Source organism: Panthera uncia, chromosome D1 (assembly GCF_023721935.1).
Source record: "Panthera uncia isolate 11264 chromosome D1, Puncia_PCG_1.0, whole genome shotgun sequence".
NCBI lineage: Eukaryota > Metazoa > Chordata > Mammalia > Carnivora > Felidae > Panthera > Panthera uncia.
In genome coordinates, this window is record NC_064808.1 from 72,865,818 (window position 1) to 72,885,795 (window position 19,978).

Sequence of the window (19,978 nt, forward strand, 5' to 3'; positions counted from 1 at the left end):
TTTATTCTAGTTCTGTAAAAAATGCTGTTGGTATTTTGATAGTGATTGCACTGAATCTGTAGATTGCTTTGGGTAATATGGACATTTTAACAATATTTGTTCCTCCAACCCACGAACATGGAATATCTTTCCCCTTGTCTGTGTCATATTCAGTTTCTTTTGTCAATGTTTTATAGTTTTCAGAGTACAGATCTTAACTTCCTTAGTTAGGTTTATTCTTAAGTATTTTACTCTTTTTGGTGCAATTGTAAATGGAATTGTTTTCTCAATTTCTCTTTCTGCTACTTCATTATTAGTGTAGAAATGCAACAGATTTATGTATGTTAATTTCATATTCTGCAATTTTGCTGAATTCATTTATCAGTTCTAATAGTTCTTTGGTGGAGTCTTTAAGGTTTCCTATATATAGATTACTCACCTTATTTCTATGGCTAGGATCTGGTACTATGTTGAATAGAAGTGGTTAGAGTGGATATTTTTGTTTTGTTCCTGATCTTAAGTGAAAATTCTCCATTTTTCACTATTAGGGATAATGTTAGCTGTGGGTTTTTCATATATCACCTTTATTATGTTGAGATACATAAAATCGCTTTGTTGAGAGTTTTTATCAAAAATGAATGTTGTATCTTATCAAATGCTTTTCTCCATCTATTGAGATGATCATATGGTTTTTATCCTTTCTCTTGTAATATGATGTATCACATTGATTTCAAATATCGAATTACCCTTGTATCCCTGGAATAAATCACGCTTGATTGTGGGGAATGTTTTTAAGTGTACTGTTGAATTCTGTTTGCTAATATGTTGTTGAGGATTTTTGTATCTATGTTCATCATAGATATTGGCCTGTGGCTTTGGGACTTTGTTTTGTTTTGGTGTGGTTTGGTAGTGTCTTTGTGTGGTTTTGGTATCAGGGTGACATATTGACCTTGCCCACCTGCAAGCCCATGGCAGTCTCAGACAGGCCCCTCAATAGCCTAGGGACCAAACCCTGCCCTGTACATCCACAGCAGGTCATTGCAGCTCACTGCCCTGAAAGCAAACATGTCTCTGCCACAACAATAGGAAGCACAAAACTCACATACGAAACATCCCTGTATCACATGGTTCTGGTGATGGGAGGACAAAGTGTTACAGGACATTACAGTACATCTTTTACAAAGGCCACCATTTTCAAGAGCAGGAGATGTGGTTGACCTCTCCATTACACAGAAACACAGAGAGTTAGACAACATGAAGGGACAGAGGAATAGGTCCCAAATGAAAGAATAAGACACAATCATAGCAAAAGAGCTAAATGAAATGGAGATAAACAACATGCTTAATAAAGAATTCAAACCAATGGTCATAAAGATACTGGACTTAAGAGTGGATGAACTCAATGAACACTTCAACAAAGAGATAGAAAATACAAAAATGAACCAGTCAGACATGAAAAATTCAATAACTTAAATAAAAAGAAATACACTACAGAGAATCAACAGCAGATTACAAGATGCAGAAGAATGGATTAGTGATCTGGAAGACAGGGTAATGGAAAGCAATCAAGCAGAAAAATAAAATAAATAAAATAGAAAGAATAATAAAAAATGAGGATAGGTTAAGGGACCTCAGCGACAACATCAAGCATAATACCATTCACATTTTAGGAATCCCAAAGAAGAAAAAGGGGAGGAGAAAACTTATTGAAAGAAATAAGAGCTGAAAACTTCCCTAATCTGGGAAACAGACATCCTGAACCAGGAAGCACAGAGGGCCTCTGATAAGATTAACCCAAGGAGGTCCACACCAAGACATATAATAATTAAAATGGCAAAAAGTAATGATAGAGAATTTTCAAAGCAGCAAGAGAAAAGAAAACAGTTACATACAGGGGAAACCCTATAAGGTTAAACAAATCTTTGAAATGTAGCCATACCAGTTTTTGACAGGAAGTTTATAGCAATACCTCAAGAAATAAGAAATATCTGAAATAATCTAGCCTTACACCTAAACGAGCTAGAAAAAGAAGAACAAACAAAGCCCAACACTAGTAGAATAAAGAAAATAATAAAGATCAAAGCAGAAGTAAGTGAAATAAACACACACACACACACACACACACACACACACAAAACAATAGAAAAGATCAATGAAACCTGGAGCTAGTTCTTTGAAAAGATCAACAAGATTGATAAAACTTTAGCCAGACACATTAAGAAGAAAAAAAAGAGAGGACTCAAATAAAATCCGAAATGAAAAAGGGGAAATAACACCTAACACCACAGAAATACAAAGGATTATAGGGAGAATACCATAAAAAATTATATGCCAACAAATTGGACAACCTAGAAGAAATGGATAAATTCCTAGAAAGATAAAATCTTTCAAAACTGAATCAGGAAAAAATGGAAAAATTTAACAGACCAATTACTAGTAATGAAATTTAATTGGTAATCTAAAAACTCCCAAGTAACAAAAGTCCAGGACCAGATGGCTTTGCAGGTGAGTTAAATGATACATTTAAAGATTTAATATGTATTTTTCTTAAACTATTCCAAAAATAGAAGAGGAAGGAAAACTTCCAAATTCATTCTACAAGGCCAGCATTATCCATATATCAGTATACTTTTGATATTAAAATGTTTTTTTTGTCAAGTTTATTAGTCTTAGCCAGCTTGACTCACATAAAATTTCCTTCCCAAGATTCCCTTTTACAAACCTTCTACAACTTCCTTTTTCAAATCCAAATTTTGTCCTTTGTTTTTTCTCTTCCTTATTTTGAAATAACCAGCCTCGCTTTAGGACAAAATTAGTTTCCTTTCCCTCAACAAAAATGCATCTCCATTTCTCATATCTTCTTTTACCAAAAGCACCACAGCCTAGTTTCCTTGTGAACGGAGTTGTTGCCTTTATTGTTTCTAGTAGCTTACGCATATTGAATTTTTAAACATTAAACACCTTAATTTCTAGTGAAAGTAAATAATTGTTAGCTTTTACGTTGGTATTTTGTGGTTTGGCAAATTTAAAATACATTTCATACAACACCCAGAAACCAATTTGACAATAAATTTCATATTAAAAAAATAATAAAATAAAATACATTTCATAACTTGTAGCAATATATTCTTCCGCATAGTAAATTTGTTAACGTGGCATAAAACTTGTTTACTAATAGACCTCAATTTCTGGGCCAGTGTTTTGGTGATGGACCCCTCGGAGGGTATAGTGAGGAAGGCCTAGGTATTGTTTTAGATACCTTTTGTATCTTTGTTTTTTCATTGGCCTTTTGCAAGGAAAATTTTTTTAATGTTTTCTTTATTTTTGAGAGAGAGAGAGAGACAGAGCATGAGCTGGAGAGGGCAGAGAGAGAGAGAGAGAGAGAGAGAATCCAAAGCAGGTTCCAGGCTCCGAGCTGTCAGCACAGAGCCCAGTGCAGGACTTGAGCTCACAAACCATGAGATCATGATCTGAGCTGAAGTCGGACACTTAAGCAATTGAGCCACCCGGGTGCCCCTTGCAAGGAAAATTTTAATGAAGCTATTTTGGAATCTTAAAGCCTTTTGGAAGCTTTTACACACCAAATAAAATAAGTATCCCTTTCTGTTTGCTTGATTTGGAAACCCTTGTTTTTAAGTGAACTTCTTAAATAAATTATTTTGTCTCGTTGGAATGTTCCCCATAATGGCCATTATAATTCTAGGTTGTCTTTAGTTAGATTTTGCCATTTTGTTAATATTTATAGCTTCTGGGAAATAGTTCTAAGACATAAAATAAGCAGGTGTGCCAGAAGGTGGCATGCTCAACTCTTTGGAATTTGAGGACCCCATTTTTTTTAAGCTAAGCTTTTGGGTCTCTTGGAGCCAAACTAATACCTATGGGGGATGTGCCACTGGGTTGGGGATTATGTGGTGTTTTACAGAGTACCTCTGTGCACAGACATTTTCTTAAGTTGGTGAGTGACCTAGTGTCAATCTAACCCATTGCATGACCAACTTATACTACCACAGGAGTCTTAGAGTTAGGTAACAGATGTTGTAACAGCTTTTACATGCTCAACCCATGCCCACCGATTTTGTAGCTTTTGGCTTCCAATTTTCCATTAGCAACAGACTTTACCTACACAAAGCAAGTAAAACAAAATTGTATTTTGGACGCTGTGCGGTTTTTAAGTTGGATCCAGTCTGATTCCAGCCAATAACCACCAGCAATTACAAATGTGGAATTTGGGGTCTGAACCAAGGGCTGGAGATTCCAATCATATGGGGAACTGTAGAAAGCTGATTAGATTGGTAACTTGACACAGAGAGTGGAACTCAGAACCACGAAAAACTTTCCTACAGTCCTCAGAAACGGCAATAAAGACAGAATTCAAAGGGTTTGCAGGTACCATGCCTGTGTTTCTCATTGTCCCTGATGCCAGCAGGAATGTACTTTGGATTCCATCACGGCTACCAATGCTCTTAAAAAACAAAACTCAATTGACTACATTTTAGAGTTCCTATTAGCTTTATTCAGTGTCTCACGAATCAAGCAGCATCCCATCTGGCAGATAGAAGAGAGTGCCAAAGAGCTGCACAAAATGACTTTCATAGGCAGAGGGGGGTGGGATAAAGAGGTTTCTAGTAAAGAGTGGATTGTTTGTGTCAAGGTCACCTTCATTTAGGGGGGATGGCAGAAGTCTATGAGGCAGATTACCTCACTAGTGATGACCATGTCATTCCAGATTAAGATTCCACTCCTGGGAGAGGCTGAAATTGTATGGGCTTAGCACAAGTGATTCCATTTGGAGCCTATTGTCTCTGTTAACAGTGGCTGTGACCGAAACAGTATGGCCAACAAAGTAAAAAGTATTTACCATCTGGTGCTTTACCAAAAAAGTTTGCCAACCCTTATCTAAAATATAGCTTACACACACACACACACACACACACATGAAATCCCAACGTTTCAGTTGCCAAATTTAGAACTTACAAGGTAGCTGGAAGCAAAAGAGAATTTGTAAATAGATAACTATAAAATAAAAATATGTATTAATGGAGTTTATATCACGGATTTTGGTGTGTGAAATCTATCATTTTTAAGGCATTACCATGTTATTATCTGGACTCAGGAAGGAAAGCACACTCCAAACATAATAACCAAAACCATAAACTATTTGAATAATAAATAAACTAAAGATTCAATATTGAATTCAAGTCAAATATGTATATATAAAACAACTAGTCTCGAACTTTAGGTCGCAAGTCAAAATCCAAACTAAAGGCGTATCTGACATATAATGAAGCATTGCCCAGTATTTAAAAAAGGTGAAGGATTATCTAACCTTCCTCTAAAATATTAGATGGCTGCATTAGCATCCTTGAGTTGTACTGGACAGTGCAAGAGTTCAGGAGAGAAATACAAGACATTTGAAAAAATAAAGTTATATATTGGAATTATGGGAAACCCACATTTGTTTATTCCTTTGTGCATCCTGATAAATATTTATTGAGCACTTGCAATATGCAAATGGACCTACCAAGTTCTGTGAGGGATGCAAATATCCTTATCTTGAAGGAATTTATCATCTTTAGGGAAAATAATACATGTGCACACCCATAATTATAATACAACTCGGAATCTGGTGAGTTCAGTAGGAGTACAGAGCTATATAGGAGACATTGGAAAGGGAGTCTAAGAAGAGAGAACATTATGAGCAAAGTTGAAAATAGGAAAATAAAAGGTATGTTTGGAAAATGTTGAGCATCCTATTGGCTATCATATAAGGTAGGAAAGGAAAGCAGTTTGGGGATTATAAGATAGAAAAATCCATTGGTGGAGCACATGAGGGGCTTACAGCCCTGTCAAGGATTTGTATTTTATGCAGTAGGAATATCATGGGAAAATCACTGATGACTGGTAGATATGGGGGTGATGAGAGTAAGCTGATGGTGCTCAAAAAGATAGGCAGCAGGTGAGGTGAGCCAGAGACCACAGAGGAACTGATTTCTAATCCAGGGTGACACATTAAGATCCTACACTAGATGGATGGCAGATGGAATGGAAAGAAAGTCACAGAAAGGAGAAGCATTGTGAAGGGAAAAGAAACATAAGATTTGACAGCAAGCGAGATGGGACAACGTGAGAAAGAAGTAAGAATTAAACACTGAAATGAAGTTTTCTGACTTAAATGACAGGAAATAGCATAGTACTGTCAACAGAAATAGAGAGTTCCAGAGAAGGAAATGGTCTGAGGGAAATAATAAAATCCACTATAAAAATGCTCAGCAGATTGAATTGTTGCAGGAAGTACATCCAGATGGAATATCTAAATAGGCAGTTGGACATGTAGGAGTTTTCACTGGAAAGAAAGCTTAGGGGCTGAACAATTTGACGTGGAGGTCATCCATGGTCCCATATAATTTTCTAATTATGCTGTTCACTTTTACCCATAGAAAATGGACTATAAGCATCTGCATGTAGCCTCACTTGAAAAGCAAACAAGAAAATAAAAATAAGAATTAATTTATTCAACAAATATTTGAGTATTTTCTATGTACTAGACACTGGACTATGCTCTGGAGACTCAGTGATGATGGAAGGACACAGCCTCAGCCCTCAAAGAGGTCACTCTGTAGTTCATCTTTAGGAACACTCAAGGCTTCTTAATACTTATTTTGTGGCCAATAGTCTTTTCACAATGACTCTCGTACAAGCATGCAATCTGTATTATTAAACTATGTAAAGGCTCTTCTAATTCAGTTTATTTTTCTTTCAGGATACATATAGCGGTTTGATGGGTCCTCTGATTATTTGCAGAGAAGGGGTATTGAATGAAAAGGGAAGAAGAAGCGATGTTGATTATGAATTTGCTCTCCTGTTTTTGGTATTTAATGAGAATGAATCCTGGTATCTGGATGACAATATTAAGAAGTATCTCAATAAAGATCCACGAGATTTTAAGCACACTGACGATTTTGAAGAGAGCAACAAAATGCATGGTACACCAGAGGTTTAAAAAGAAACCCTTGCTGAGATAAACTCATAGAAATTCCTATAACTGTAGGAAGTCCCCAGCCTCCTTCTCTGAACCTTTCCCATTCCCAGGGGCACCTAGACTGAGGAAAGTCCTCCAAAACTTTCCTTCAGAGGGAATGAACTAAGCCATTGGTTGATTGCCAGCAAGGTCCAGTGAGACTCTGGAACAATTGTTTAGGGAGCTCTGTCTCTGAAGGCTGGAATCCCTAAACTATAAGCCTATAAAGTAATTCTTAAAAAATGAATCATCACTTATTGGTGTATTTCTATAAGAATACACAATGACATCTAGCTAATCAAAGTTAAGGGTGTGATTTAACTGTTGCTGGGACATGAAGCACCATGATCAAGTTTCTGTTTTAAAGTGTCTATGTTATTTATTTAATTCTATGTAATTTAAGGTGTTTTTTTAATGTTTGTTTGTTTGTTTATTTATTTATTTATTTATTTATTTATTTAGAGGGAGGGAGAGGGAGAGGGAGAGAGAAAGAGAACGCAAGTGGAGGAGGGGCAGAGAGAGAGGGAGACAATCTGAAGCAGGTTCCAGGCTCTGAGCTGTCAGCACAGAACTCACGAACTGCAAAATCATGACCTGAGCTGAAGTCAGATGCTTAACCAACTGAGCCACCCAGGTGCCCCAGTAGTTTCGTTGTTTTTTGTTTGTTTGTTTGTTTGTTTTTTAAGAGAGTAATATGTTGACACATCCACACACTCTGTCTAAGATCTACCTCTGACCAAACGTATACAAAAAGAGGGCTGGCCTGAGATCACAAAATCAGTTCATTGATAACATTGATTAGAATATAGTAGACTGATTTCTGATTCGGCTACTCTTTCTCCTATAGTCTTGCTTCCCTTTCCCCAAAATTTCTTAGTATGCTCTCTATTTTTAATAAATGTACCTCATTTGGTTGTGCCATGGTGCACAGAATAAAAAGTTAGTAGAAAGAGTGAGAGTTTCCATCATGTCAATCCAGCTTGAGTTTGCTTTGGACATTGTTAGGTCATGGGCTCAGCCCATGTGAAGCTTTCCTTCTTTTGGAAATTCAGGTATTCTTAGGAACTTGCCCTAAACTCGTTCTCAGAAAGCGAAGTATTAAAGAAATGGCTCTTAATTCATTCAATTTTGATTTATATAAACTTGATTCTCTGTGCTTTAGTTCACTCATCTATAGACTGGTATAAGTAATGGCTGCCTCACAAATGAGCCTCTAACCCTCTCCATAAAGAGAATATGCCAAACAAACAAGCAACCAAACAGCACACATTGCTACCCAAGACGTAGCTTTTAAAAATTAACTACTACTTCCCTTTTCTGTCTCTCTTCTATAAGGATTTCTTAGTAATCTGAGTTTTGGGTCTAGAATGGTGGGGACATGTTTATCAGGTAGATGAAAATATTGGTAACCTAAAGATCTTGAACCATTTCTAAAACCAGATTAAGTACTGACCACTAATTGAAGGCTATTTTGTTTTTCACCTTCCTAGCTATCAATGGAAAGATTTTTGGGAATCTCCATGGTCTTATCATGAATGAAGATACAATGACAAACTGGTATCTGTTGGGACTGGGAAGTGAAGTGGACATACATACCATCCATTATCATGCTGAGAGCTTTCTTTTCAAAGTAAGTATAAGGAATATGCTTTGGGGAAGACTTTTTGAACTAAAAGATTCAATTTTTCACTGTGAACAAAGAGAGTTATTTGGCACTAAGGCTTGTGAGGTTCATATTAGAGATTGGAACAGAATAATGTGAGCCCCACATTGGGCGAGCTCAAGGTAAGCAGGAGTCCTGCTTTGGGTAAGCTTGAGCTTTACTTACCTTTCTCTCTCTAGCCCCCCTCCCCGCAATTTCTCTCTCTCTGCCCCTCGTGGGAGTCTCTCTGTCTCTCTGCCCCTTGCTCACCTGTGCCCCCCCACTCTCTCTCAAAAATAAACAAACAAATAAGTAAGTAAGTTATCCCAAGTGCTTAGTGAAATCTATAAGGAAATAGAATAGAAAAGAATCATCACATCCAATCTGTGGAAGTAACTGCATTGGTCCTTTTCTAGTTATACAGGAAGGAATAAATAGTATATTTAATAAAACATCTATTTTTCCCCTCTGTATATTTATTTAACATAGTTTAAGATACCAAGTATTAGTCTACAGTGATTACAGTTTTACATCTTAAATGGCTATCCTGCTTTTCAGAACTTGGCTTTTTCAACTCACATGTTTAAAAATGTATGAAAAATTTATAGAATTCAATAAAATTGTAAAAATTGTAAAAATTCAAAAAAATTGTAAAAATTTACAATAAAATTGTAAAAGTTGTAAAAAATGTAAAAATTATAGAATTCAATAAAATTGCAATTATTTTGTATTATGTCTGTAAACTTTTAAAATTCAGTATAATTTACTTTGAGTAAAAGTCCCTGTTTTGGAAAGCACATACAGTAGTGTCATCTTAAAATATAGGACGTCTCCATCACCCCCTAAAATGTTCGTGTTGCATTTTCTGGAGCCAGCTACTTCTGACTGATTTATTTCCATCTCTCTCGTTTTGCCTTCACGGAAATGTCATATAAATACCACCCATAGCACTTTGAATCTGGCCTGTCGCACTTGGCGTAGGCATTTGAACTGCATCCGTCTCGTGTGCATCAATACTGTGTTCTAATTGATTGTCGAGTAGGAGTCCAGTGGATGAATATACTGCGGTTTGCTAATTCGTTTCCCTATTTAGGGACATTTGGGTCTTTTCTGCGTTGGGGTCATTACAAGTAAAGTCATTATAAATATTTGTGTATGTATCTTCCTGTGAACCTAAGGTTTCATTTCCCGTGAGAAAATGCCTTGGAGTTGGATTGCTAGACCATGTGATACGTGTACACTTAACTTGATGAGGAACTGCCAAAATACTTCCACAGAGGCAGTGCCACTTTGCATTCCCACCAGAAAAGTATGAGAGCATCACCCGTGCCATATCCATGTCTGTATTTGGGGTCTTCCATTTTTATTCATTTTTTTCTTCACCATCCTATTAAGTAAATAGTGGTATCTCGTGTTTTATTTACATTTTCCTAATGGCTAATGATATTGAGCATCTTTTCATGGGCTTATTTACCATCTGCCATCCATAAACCTTCTTTGGTGAAGTGTCCACATTTTATGCCCATTTTTTAATTTCATTGTTTGTTTCCTTATCGTTGAGTTTGAGGGATTTATATGTACACATACTCTACCCGCTATGCAATTGCAAATATTTGCTCCCAGTTTGTGGCTTATCTTTTCATTTCCTTAGTGTTATCTTTCAAAGAACATAGATTATTATTTTTTAATGTTTATTTATTTTTGAGAGAGAGAAAGAGAAAGAGAGTGTAAGCAGAGGAGGGGCAGAGAGAGAGAGGGAGACAGAATTAGAAGTAGGCTCCCAGTTGTCAGCACAGAGCTCGATGCGGGGCTCGAACTCACGAACCAACAGATCATGACCTGAGCCCAAGTTGGACGCTTAACCGACTGAGCCACCCAGGTGCCCCAAAGAACATAAATTCTTAATTCTGATGAAGTACAATTTATTTTTTTTCTTTTATGCATCATGCTTTTGGTGTCATATCTGAGAAGTCTTTGCTTAACTCAAGGTTACAAGGATTTTCTTCTAGCAGTTTTATAGTTTTAGGCTTTACATTTAGACCTCTGATCCATTTTAACGTTCATATACGGTCAAGGTTTAATTTTTGTATATGGATATCCAGTCATTCCATCACCATTCATTGAAAAGGCCACTGTGTCAAACTCATATCGATTGTATATATGTGGGTGTGTTCGGGGACTGTCTATTCTGTTACATTGATCTACGTCTCTGTCCTTTCTTGAATACCACCCTGTCTTCATTACGTTAGTATGATAGCCAGTCTTGAAATCAGGTGGTGATTATTTTAGCTATTCTAGACCTTTGCCTTCCCATATAAATTTTAGAAACAGCCTACTGATTCCTATTAAAAAATCCCACTGCAATTTTGATTGGAATTGCATTGAATCTGTACATTGGCTTGAGAATTGATATCTTAACAATATTGAGTCTTCCAATCATGAACGTGACGTACCTCTCCATTTACTTAGATCTTCTTTGATTTCTTTCTTCAGTGTTTTGTAGTTTCAGCATACAGATCTTGCACATATTTTGTTGGATTATTGCCTGAGTAATATCATAGGTTTTGGTGATAGTGTAAGTGGTATTGTCTTTATTTCAATTTTTAATTGTTCATTGCCAATATACAGAAATATAATTGATTTTTGTATAATCGACTTTGTATCCTGCAACTTTGCTAAATAGTTCTAGTAGCTTTTTTGTAGATTTGGGAGTGATGGTTTCCTGCATAAACAATCTTCTTTTCTGTGAATAGAGATGGTTTTATTTCTTTATTTTCCATTTGTATACTTTTTATTTCTTTTCTTCCTTTATTGTACTGGCTAGGACCTCTAGGATAATGTTGCATATGATTAGTGATGGGGGGAAAGGATTCGGTCATTCATCATTAAATATAAAGTTATCTGTAGGTTTTTTTTTTTTTTTGTCCAATAGATCCTATTAACAAGTGGAAGAAGTTTCCTTCTAATCTTAGTTTGCTGATGGCTTTTATCATGAACAGATGGTAAATTCTATCAAATGCTTTTTCTGCATCTATTGAGATGGTCACATTTTTCTTCTTTAGTCCGTGAATTATTTTCTTTAGTACATTGGTGATTTACATAGATTGAGTTTCAAGTTTTGAAACAGTTTTCAATCTCAGGATTGTCATAATGCATTATCCTTTTTATATATTGTTGGATTCAAGTTGCTAGTGTTTTTTTTTTTAAAGGATTTTACATTTATTTTCATGAAGAATATTGGTTGTAGCTTTCTCTTCTAGTAAAGTATTTGTATGATTTGGGTATCAGGGTAATGCTGGCCTCATAAAATTAGTTAGAAGTGATCTATCCTCTTCTATTTTCTGGAAGAGTTTGTTTAGAATTGGTATTATTTCTGCCTTAAATGTTTGGTAGAATTTGCTAATGAAGTCATATGGACCTGGAATTTTAACTTGTTGGAAAGTCTTAATGTAATTTCAGTTTCTTTAACAGATAACCTGAATAGTGACGTGAGGCAGTTTTCATCTTAAGGAATTTGTTCATACCACCTAAGTTGTAGAATCACAGACAGTTATTCATAATATTCCTTTATTATCCTTTTTAATGTCTGTAAGGTCTTAGTGATGTCCCCCTCTTTCATTCCTAGTATTTGTAATCTGTGGGCTTTTTTTTCCTTGGTCTGTTTGTCTACGAGTTTGTATTCGTTTTTTATTCCTGTATAACAAATTACTCCAAAACTTAGTGGCCTAAAACAACAAACACTAACTCACAATTTTTGGGGTCGGAAATCTGGGAGTAGTTTCACTAGTTGGTTCTGATTCAGCATTGCTCATGAGGCTGCAATCAAGATGTCAGCTGGAGTTGCAGTCATCAGGTTTGACCAGGACTGGAGAACCCACTTCCAAATTCACTCACAGGGCTGTTGACTGAAGGTTTCAGTTCCTCACCACGTGGGTACGGCACAGGAGCTGACTTCCCCCAGGCTGAGTGATCCAAGAGAAGGGAGCAAGAGAGAGGGTCTAAATCTTTTGGAGGTAGAATGCCATCACTTCTGGCGCACACAGCTGGTCTCACAGACCGACTCTCACACACCGTAGAAGGGGACTACAAAGGTTATGAATATCAGGACGGAGGGATCATTGGGGGCCATTGTGGAGAATGGTTACCACAAGGTTTATCACTCTTACTGACCTGTTCAAAGAACCAGCTTTTGCTTTCTTTGATTTACCTCTATTATTTTTCTATTCTCAATTTTATTGCCCTCTGCTCTTATCTTTATTACCTTCTTTCCACAGATAGATAAATCTTACCGAGAAGATGTGTATGATCTGTTTCCTGGGACATTCCAAACCATTGAGCTGTTTGCAGATCACCCAGGGACATGGCTGTTACACTGTCATGTGTCTGACCACATCCACGCTGGCATGGAAACAACTTACACGGTCCTTCGGAACATAGGTACTGTTTTCTGTCAGTGATGATGGGTGATAGCACCGGGCTTCCTGTACGCCCTGAAAATAGGGGGCACTAGACCCCCCAAGAGCTCAGAGTCAAGTAAGAGAAACAGACATATAAATAGTAACTATAAGGAGTGCCTGGGTGGTTCAGTCGGTTAAGCATCTGACTTCAGCTCAGGTCATGATCTCACAGATCATGAGTTCCAGCCCCACCTCGGGCTCTGCACCGACAGCCTGAAGCCTGCTGCCGATTCTGTGTCTCCTCTCTCTCTGCCCCTCCCCCGTTTGCACTCTGTCTGTCTGTCTCTCATATATAAATAAGTACATAAATAGTAACTATAATAGAATGTGATACATGCCAAAATAGAGTACAGAGGACAGGTTCAGTGGCAGCAGTAGGAGGTAATGGTTTGTAGTTTGGGGGGGGGGGATGAGCAAACATTCTAGAGGCTATAATGCTTCAGCTGGATCTTAATGGGTGGGCAGAAGCTTGAAAGGTAGATGGGGTAAGAACAGCATGTGCACTGGTGTGAAGTAGAAGAGGGAGAATTTCAGAAAGACTTGCGGATACAAATGGGATAAAATCCTCATTGGTACAATGAAATAACTCTTGAAATAACTCACGCCATGAAAAGAATCTACTTCCGTTGTTTATAAAACAATCACCTCGTCTTCTTTGTGCAGACAACAGGATCCCTTACTCCACCAAGTCTCCGTCTGGAGCAGCGTCCACAGTGCCCCCCAACGGTAATGATACCCTCCCCGAATCCTGCATGTGAGTGGTCGGTGTTCCCTCCCTGGGCAAAGGCAGAGGACTGACGCCTCAACTCTTCTTGTTCACAGAAGAACCTGGCAAGGAGCAGCTCTATTTCTTTGGCAAGAATCTGGGTCCTAGGGGAGCCAAAGCAGCCTTGGTCATCCTCTTCATCATCGGCCTCCTCCTCCTGGCCTCCACAGTGGTTCTCTCCCTCAGTCTGCACTCTGCAAGGAGGCGGGCAGTGTACCAGGAAGTCCAGTCCTGCGCACTCCCCACGGATGCTCTGTGACCCAGCCGGCCTTCCTCAGCCGGGAAACTGGACAAGATATCGTTCATCGAGAAAGGTTTACATTATTCCTGGATCAGGCTCTGATCGTCCGGAACACAAAGCAATTTGCTTTTACTTATTTATTTTTTAATGGGCTGTGAATAATCCTCAGGTATGAAAAACAGAAAGGAGAATAGGTGTGACTGAGAAAACACACTCGGTCTGTTCTCTGAATGAATTTGCTGAAGTGGGGAAACCCTCTGAAAGGGATCTTTATTTTCCATTTCTCATAATTCTTAGATTAGACAGTGCTTCCTCAGCTAACCATCCCAAGTTTCCAGAAGGACGACCTTGGGAAAAGAGTCATAAGTCCTCAGACATCTAACGGGAGTAGCACTGATTTTTCAACACTGTTATGTAAGCCGCTTCTCTTAGTCGTTCCAGGGAAAATAACTTTCTGAGGAGTTCACAAAAATGTCTAACTCAGTGTCTGCTGATAGAATTTGATCAGATGAAGTTTTGGGGAGGCTTTTTGCCAGCTCTCCTGGCCTTTTCCACTTGAATATAAACAGCCTGTGCAGTTTGCCACAGAAGGCAAAGTTATCAGCATTTTAAAAAAATAATTGCTGCTGTTTTTATGCAAACCTATAGAGATACTTTAATGTTTACACCTCACTTACATGTTTTTACAATGTTTCCGTTGTAACTTTTTTTTTTTTCCAAAAATCATCTAGAGAATTTGTACTTATAGTTGAGAATGTGGAGGGCTGGAAGCTGTAAAATCACAGGCTAGGTTCTCCTGTGATGAGACAGAGACTCCCTAAAAGGTGAGTGAGAGATTCTACGAGGGAGGGAAACTTTGCAGAAGGCGAGTCTTGACTTGAGCTCTGAGTCTGATTTTTCATTCACCTAGCAGGATCTTCTGCATCTTCTAGGAAATAAAAACAGCCTCATCATGTGAAAAACACCAGAAAGAATTCATCAGTGCAGCTGACTGGTTGCGAGAAGAGATCTTAAAACATTCTTGATTCCATGCCTCTTAAAGACATAGCCCTTTGTGGGAGGAGAAAACGAAAGAAAGAAAAGGCTAGAAAAAGAGAATACCAGTGGGAAGTTTTTAATCAGTAAATCAGCTTTGAAGATATGCATTACAGTTTTCAGAAAGGCTCAAATGTAAAATTAAAATATCAGCAGCTAAAGTCAACCCATTACAAGGCAATCCATACTCTCTGTATGCCTGCCTAAACATTAGGTTAAGATTGATAAAAGCAACTTTGCTTATGACTAGACTGAGACATTGCCCTTAGCTCAAGGTGCCCTGCGATGCCAGTGTCAATGCCAGATGAGTGATATCAATATATCTGCTTTAGCAGATCATTTGGATGTCCAGGTGAACGAGCAGGACCTAAAAAAAATACTCTGGTGGCGGGATATTTCATACTTTCTCATCTTCATCTTGGTGAGGGGAAACGGGTAATTTGATAGAAGCTATAGTCTTGTATCAGACAGGATGCGAATGCTAGTAGTTGTTTGCTCGAATGTCATATCGAACAGCGTACCCAAAGGATTTTGAATTCCAGCCTGCTAACCACTGATAATGTGATTTTGTAGTGCGTGCTCTACAGTTTTCATCCGTGTGTAGGCTGTATACTTTCATAATCATAATTATGATACATGCCTTATTTATAACTCATCTAGACAACAAATTATTTTTTCCTTTTCTCTTAGTCTATTTTTTTAAATGAAAATGAAACCACAGAGTAGTTTGATCATACATACCATTTCTCTTTTTAATAAAGTTTCCCAGATTATAAGACGGCTATTTGCATTTTTTTTCACTAAATACTACCAATCCCTGGACTTGGCATAGGAGATTGGTTAAAAGAGAACTATCTCTTAGATTTAGCAATTATCTTAGTTATACATGCTAAAGGAAATGAAACAAAAATAACAATATATCTCCAGGAATAATAGGACTCCCTCCCCCAAACATTGTTACCTGAAATGTACCATATGGGGGTCCTTTGAGAAAATCAGTTACATTTAGATACATCTCCTCTTACAATGCAGGACGTGTCCTTGCTCCTGGCAGGGCCCCTCTCTCACTTGGCTCTGGACCTCACCATTCTTACTTGCTCAAGGACTTCATTCCCTCAATATTTTGTTTTCTCTCTGAGAGGAAGTCGTCAACGGTACCCACCACTGAAAGTAGAAAACAGAGGGCTGTTGTCCTCAATTTCATAACCTAGTTTCTCTGTTCCCTCCGTAGCAGAACTTGCAACCTGTAACCACCTCACCTCCCGCTTTCCTCAACTTATTCCAGGGGCTTCCAATCCAGTGTGCCTTGCTCCCACATCCCAATATGCTGTTGTCAAAGCAACAACCATGATGCCATTTCCAGTGGCTTCTTCCCCATCTTTATTGCCCTCCACCTCTCCGCAACAGTCAGTCGACAGCTCCTTCCTTCTTAACACCCTCTGGTCCCTTGGCTCTTCAACATGAACCCCCACCAGCCTTCCTTCTTCAGTTGTTATTCCTTCTCAGGCTCTTGCTAGTTCCTTCTCTCCCTTATAACTTAAGTGTTAGCATGCCTCGGGGCTGGACACTGGACCCTCTTCTCTCTTTTGCCCTCTAGGGTAGGCTGACTAATGTCCTCAAAGATTTTGTGTCCTAATCCCTGAACCTGTGTTGCCTTCTATGGCAAAAAGGACTTTGCAGGTATGAATAAGTTAAGGATTCTGAGACAGACTACCTAGATTGGCCATAAATAAAATCACAGTGTCCTTCTAAAAGGGAAGCAGAGGGAGATTTGACTATAGAAGAAGGCAATGTGACAACTGGAGCAGGACACTATGCTGCTGGCATTGGAGAAAGAGGAAGGGGCCACAAACCAACGAATGCTGCTCCAAAACCGGGGAAAGGCAAGGGAACAAATTCTCCTCCAGATCCTCCAAAGGGATCTTGGCCCTGCTGGCACCTTTTGTTCCAGTGAGCATGTTTCTGGATTTAAGAGCTCCAGAACTCTTAGAGACTAAATGTGAGCCATCAAGTTTGTGGCAATTTGTTATAGCCTTCTCCATACCTTATTTTATGTATCTTCATGAATCTGAGAACCATCTTTACGCTAGAAAATTAAAAATGTGTTTGGGCTGCAGGCCACAAATCCTGCTCAAGCAGGATCACTGCGGCAGTCTCCTAACCAGCCTCTCCACTGTCACTGTTGTCCCTTCCAACCGCTCCAACAGCTGCAGTGGTGTTCTTCCAGATCTGATCATGTCACTTCCCTGGGGAATACCCTTTGGTGTCTTTCCATTTCACTTTTAATTATATCCAAACTCCTTACCTTGGTCTAAGGCCCAGCCTGATTCGGCCTGTGCCCACCTCTCCAACTTCATCTCCAACTCTTCCCTGATCTTTTATCAGGTCTTGTGCCCTGCTAGTTCTTTCCTGCCTCAGGACCTTTGCACAGGTTGCTTTCTATGCCTGGAATACTCTTCCATTCCCCTCCCTCTCTTTCCTAGCTCATCTGTGAGCTCCCCTGACTGCCCTCTCTAAAGCAGATCTCTCCTCTTGTTATTTCCTATCTCCACTGTTTTCCACTGGAGCAGGGGTGGGGGCAGGGCAGGCGGGGAAGAAGATGTGTCATTCAATCCCAAAATGTACCTTACACTTAGAAACAAAGCAATGTCATCAAAACTAAGGAGAGTCTAAGAAACCGTCATAGCTAAGAGGAGCTAAGGAGACAAAGAAACATAATGTGGTATCCTAGATGGGATCCTACAACAGAAAAAGGATCCTAGGTAAACATTAAGGAGATACGAATAAATTAGATTTTCACTAATATTAACACGTCATACTAATATGTTCACGGGAGGGGGAAATGGACGCAGGAAGGAGTGGGGGTAGATGGGAACTCCCTGTACCATCTGTTCAATTTTTCTGTAAATCTAACACTATTCTACAAATTAAAGTCTATTTTTTTATTGAAAAGCAGTGTTACACACACTCGTGTGACACCTTAAACAGTAAATTGATAAATGGTTAAACGAATACTGTTAAACTGTAATTGTGATTATCATTAGAAAGGAAAAATAGGGGTGCCTCGGTAGCTCAGTCGGTTAAGCGTCCGACTTCGGCTCAGGTCATGATCTCGTGGTTCGTGAGTTTGAGCTCTGCCTTGGGCTGTGTGCTGACTGTTTGCAGCCTGGAGCCTGCTTTGGATTCTGTGTCTCCCTCTCTCTCTCTGCCCCTCCCTTACTCGTGCTCTTTCTCTCAAAAATAAATAAAACATTTAAAACAAAGAAGGAAAAATAGAGGGCACAAATAACAGAATATTCCCATAGCATCCATCAATCGCCAGGCACTGTTCTTGGCACTTTACATGTGTTAACGCATTTGATTCTTAGCACAATCCAAAGAGGCGTAACACTTTACAGATGAGAAAACGGAGGCACAGGAGGATGGGCTGACTTTCCAAGGCCCACAGCTAGCTACCAGTAGTGCCAGCATAACAAGAATACACAACAAAGGGCCTAATTCAGTTTAATTTACTCAGGGAAGACTTTCCTAAGGCAATGACATCCAGCTGAGGTGAGGAGGGTGCGTAAGGCCAAGCAAAGAGGCTACAATGGCGGTGTCTGGGGCAGGGAAAGGCTTGGAGGAGGCCAGGGGCTTGGCCAACTTGGAAGACTTTAGGGGAAAGTGTGAAGCTTGGGGAGGCAGGCAATGGCCACGCTAAGAAACGGGGATTTTATCCTAAACCCATTGTACACTTTAAGCGCGGGGGGTGGGGGGGACGTGATCAGATTGGGTCTTTTAAAAGTTCCCTCTGGCAGCTGTGGGAGCAAAGTGGCTCCCACACCTAGGGGATATACTCCTGTATGTGGTAAGGAGATAGGGTGGTGGCCTGGATTCCAGTGTTGGAAATGCAGGTGCAGAAAAACCATCAGATTTTCTATATTTAGGAGAGAAGCGCCCAGTGAATTCGGAAATTGGTTATGGCAGCTGGAGAAATGGAAACGTGAGAGGTGGTGCTCGAGGTTTCTGGCTCGGTGGTAGGGGTGGATGGTGGGGCATTCCGCCAGATGGGGAAGACGGGAGTTCGGGTTGAGAGGAAGTGGGGTGGGCTGCAGTCCTGGCCGTGAGGAGTCTGAGGTCCTGTGAGCCATCCAAGGGCAGAGTTGGCGCAAACTGTTGGATGAGCGCTCAGAGGACAGGCCAGGGTGGAGATCTGCTGGAGGGACCTGAGGGCACACGGAGGAGGCCTGCACGGACCTGCCCAGGAACAAAGGGCAGAGAAGGCAGCCCAGGCTAGCCCAGCCCAGCCCGAGGAGCCCTCTCGCTTAAAGGTCCTGTCAGCTCCTAATGTTGCCCGCTAGAGCATCTCCTCGTGTCTACCTCTGCTCCTGCTGACTTCCCGTAAGCGGTTCGGGAGCAGCCGTCCCCAGCCCCACACCCGTTCATTTGCGGACAACCCGAAGCTGGCTCCCATCCCGAGGCTGTGACTGGGAAGGCTGGAGGCAAAGCGCGGACCGGGCAGCAATAAGGGAAGCGGGAGGCTCCGGCTCACCACGGACCTCGCGCCTCCCCTCGCGCCCAGCCCCTGGAAGGGTCCAGAGTCCCCTCTTCTCTACACCTCTTATGGAAGCCGTTGCTCTTTGAAGCCTTTGCGGCTCCTTTTAACCCGATTCCACCGTGTAGGAGTGTTGCGAGTGGGGCGTCAAGGGGGACCATCCTGTCTCCAGGGTGAGGGGTCGCTTTTAGAAATGATTTCAAAACTCCCGGTCCGGGAAGAGGGGAAGGACGAGGCCGAGAGGGGCCGAGCATTTCCCGAGGTCCCGCCCCGGGGGAAGACCCCTCGGCAGAGGTGCGTCCCGGG

At 40.0% G+C, this 19,978-nt stretch overlaps 1 protein-coding gene across 1 annotated transcript in view; it reads left to right on the forward strand.

Moving 5' to 3' along the window:
- The window catches only part of HEPHL1 (hephaestin like 1), an 82,060-nt gene extending 65,634 nt beyond the window's left edge, over nucleotides 1-16,426 (forward strand). Inside the window, exons 16-20 of the mRNA XM_049653761.1 lie at nucleotides 6,740-6,962; nucleotides 8,488-8,627; nucleotides 12,914-13,076; nucleotides 13,760-13,822; nucleotides 13,919-16,426. Coding sequence (XP_049509718.1) covers nucleotides 6,740-6,962; nucleotides 8,488-8,627; nucleotides 12,914-13,076; nucleotides 13,760-13,822; nucleotides 13,919-14,121 — 792 coding nt within the window. The 3' untranslated portion in view covers nucleotides 14,122-16,426. The remainder of the gene's footprint in view (nucleotides 1-6,739; nucleotides 6,963-8,487; nucleotides 8,628-12,913; nucleotides 13,077-13,759; nucleotides 13,823-13,918) is intronic.
- The last annotated feature ends 3,552 nt before the right edge of the window (nucleotides 16,427-19,978 follow it).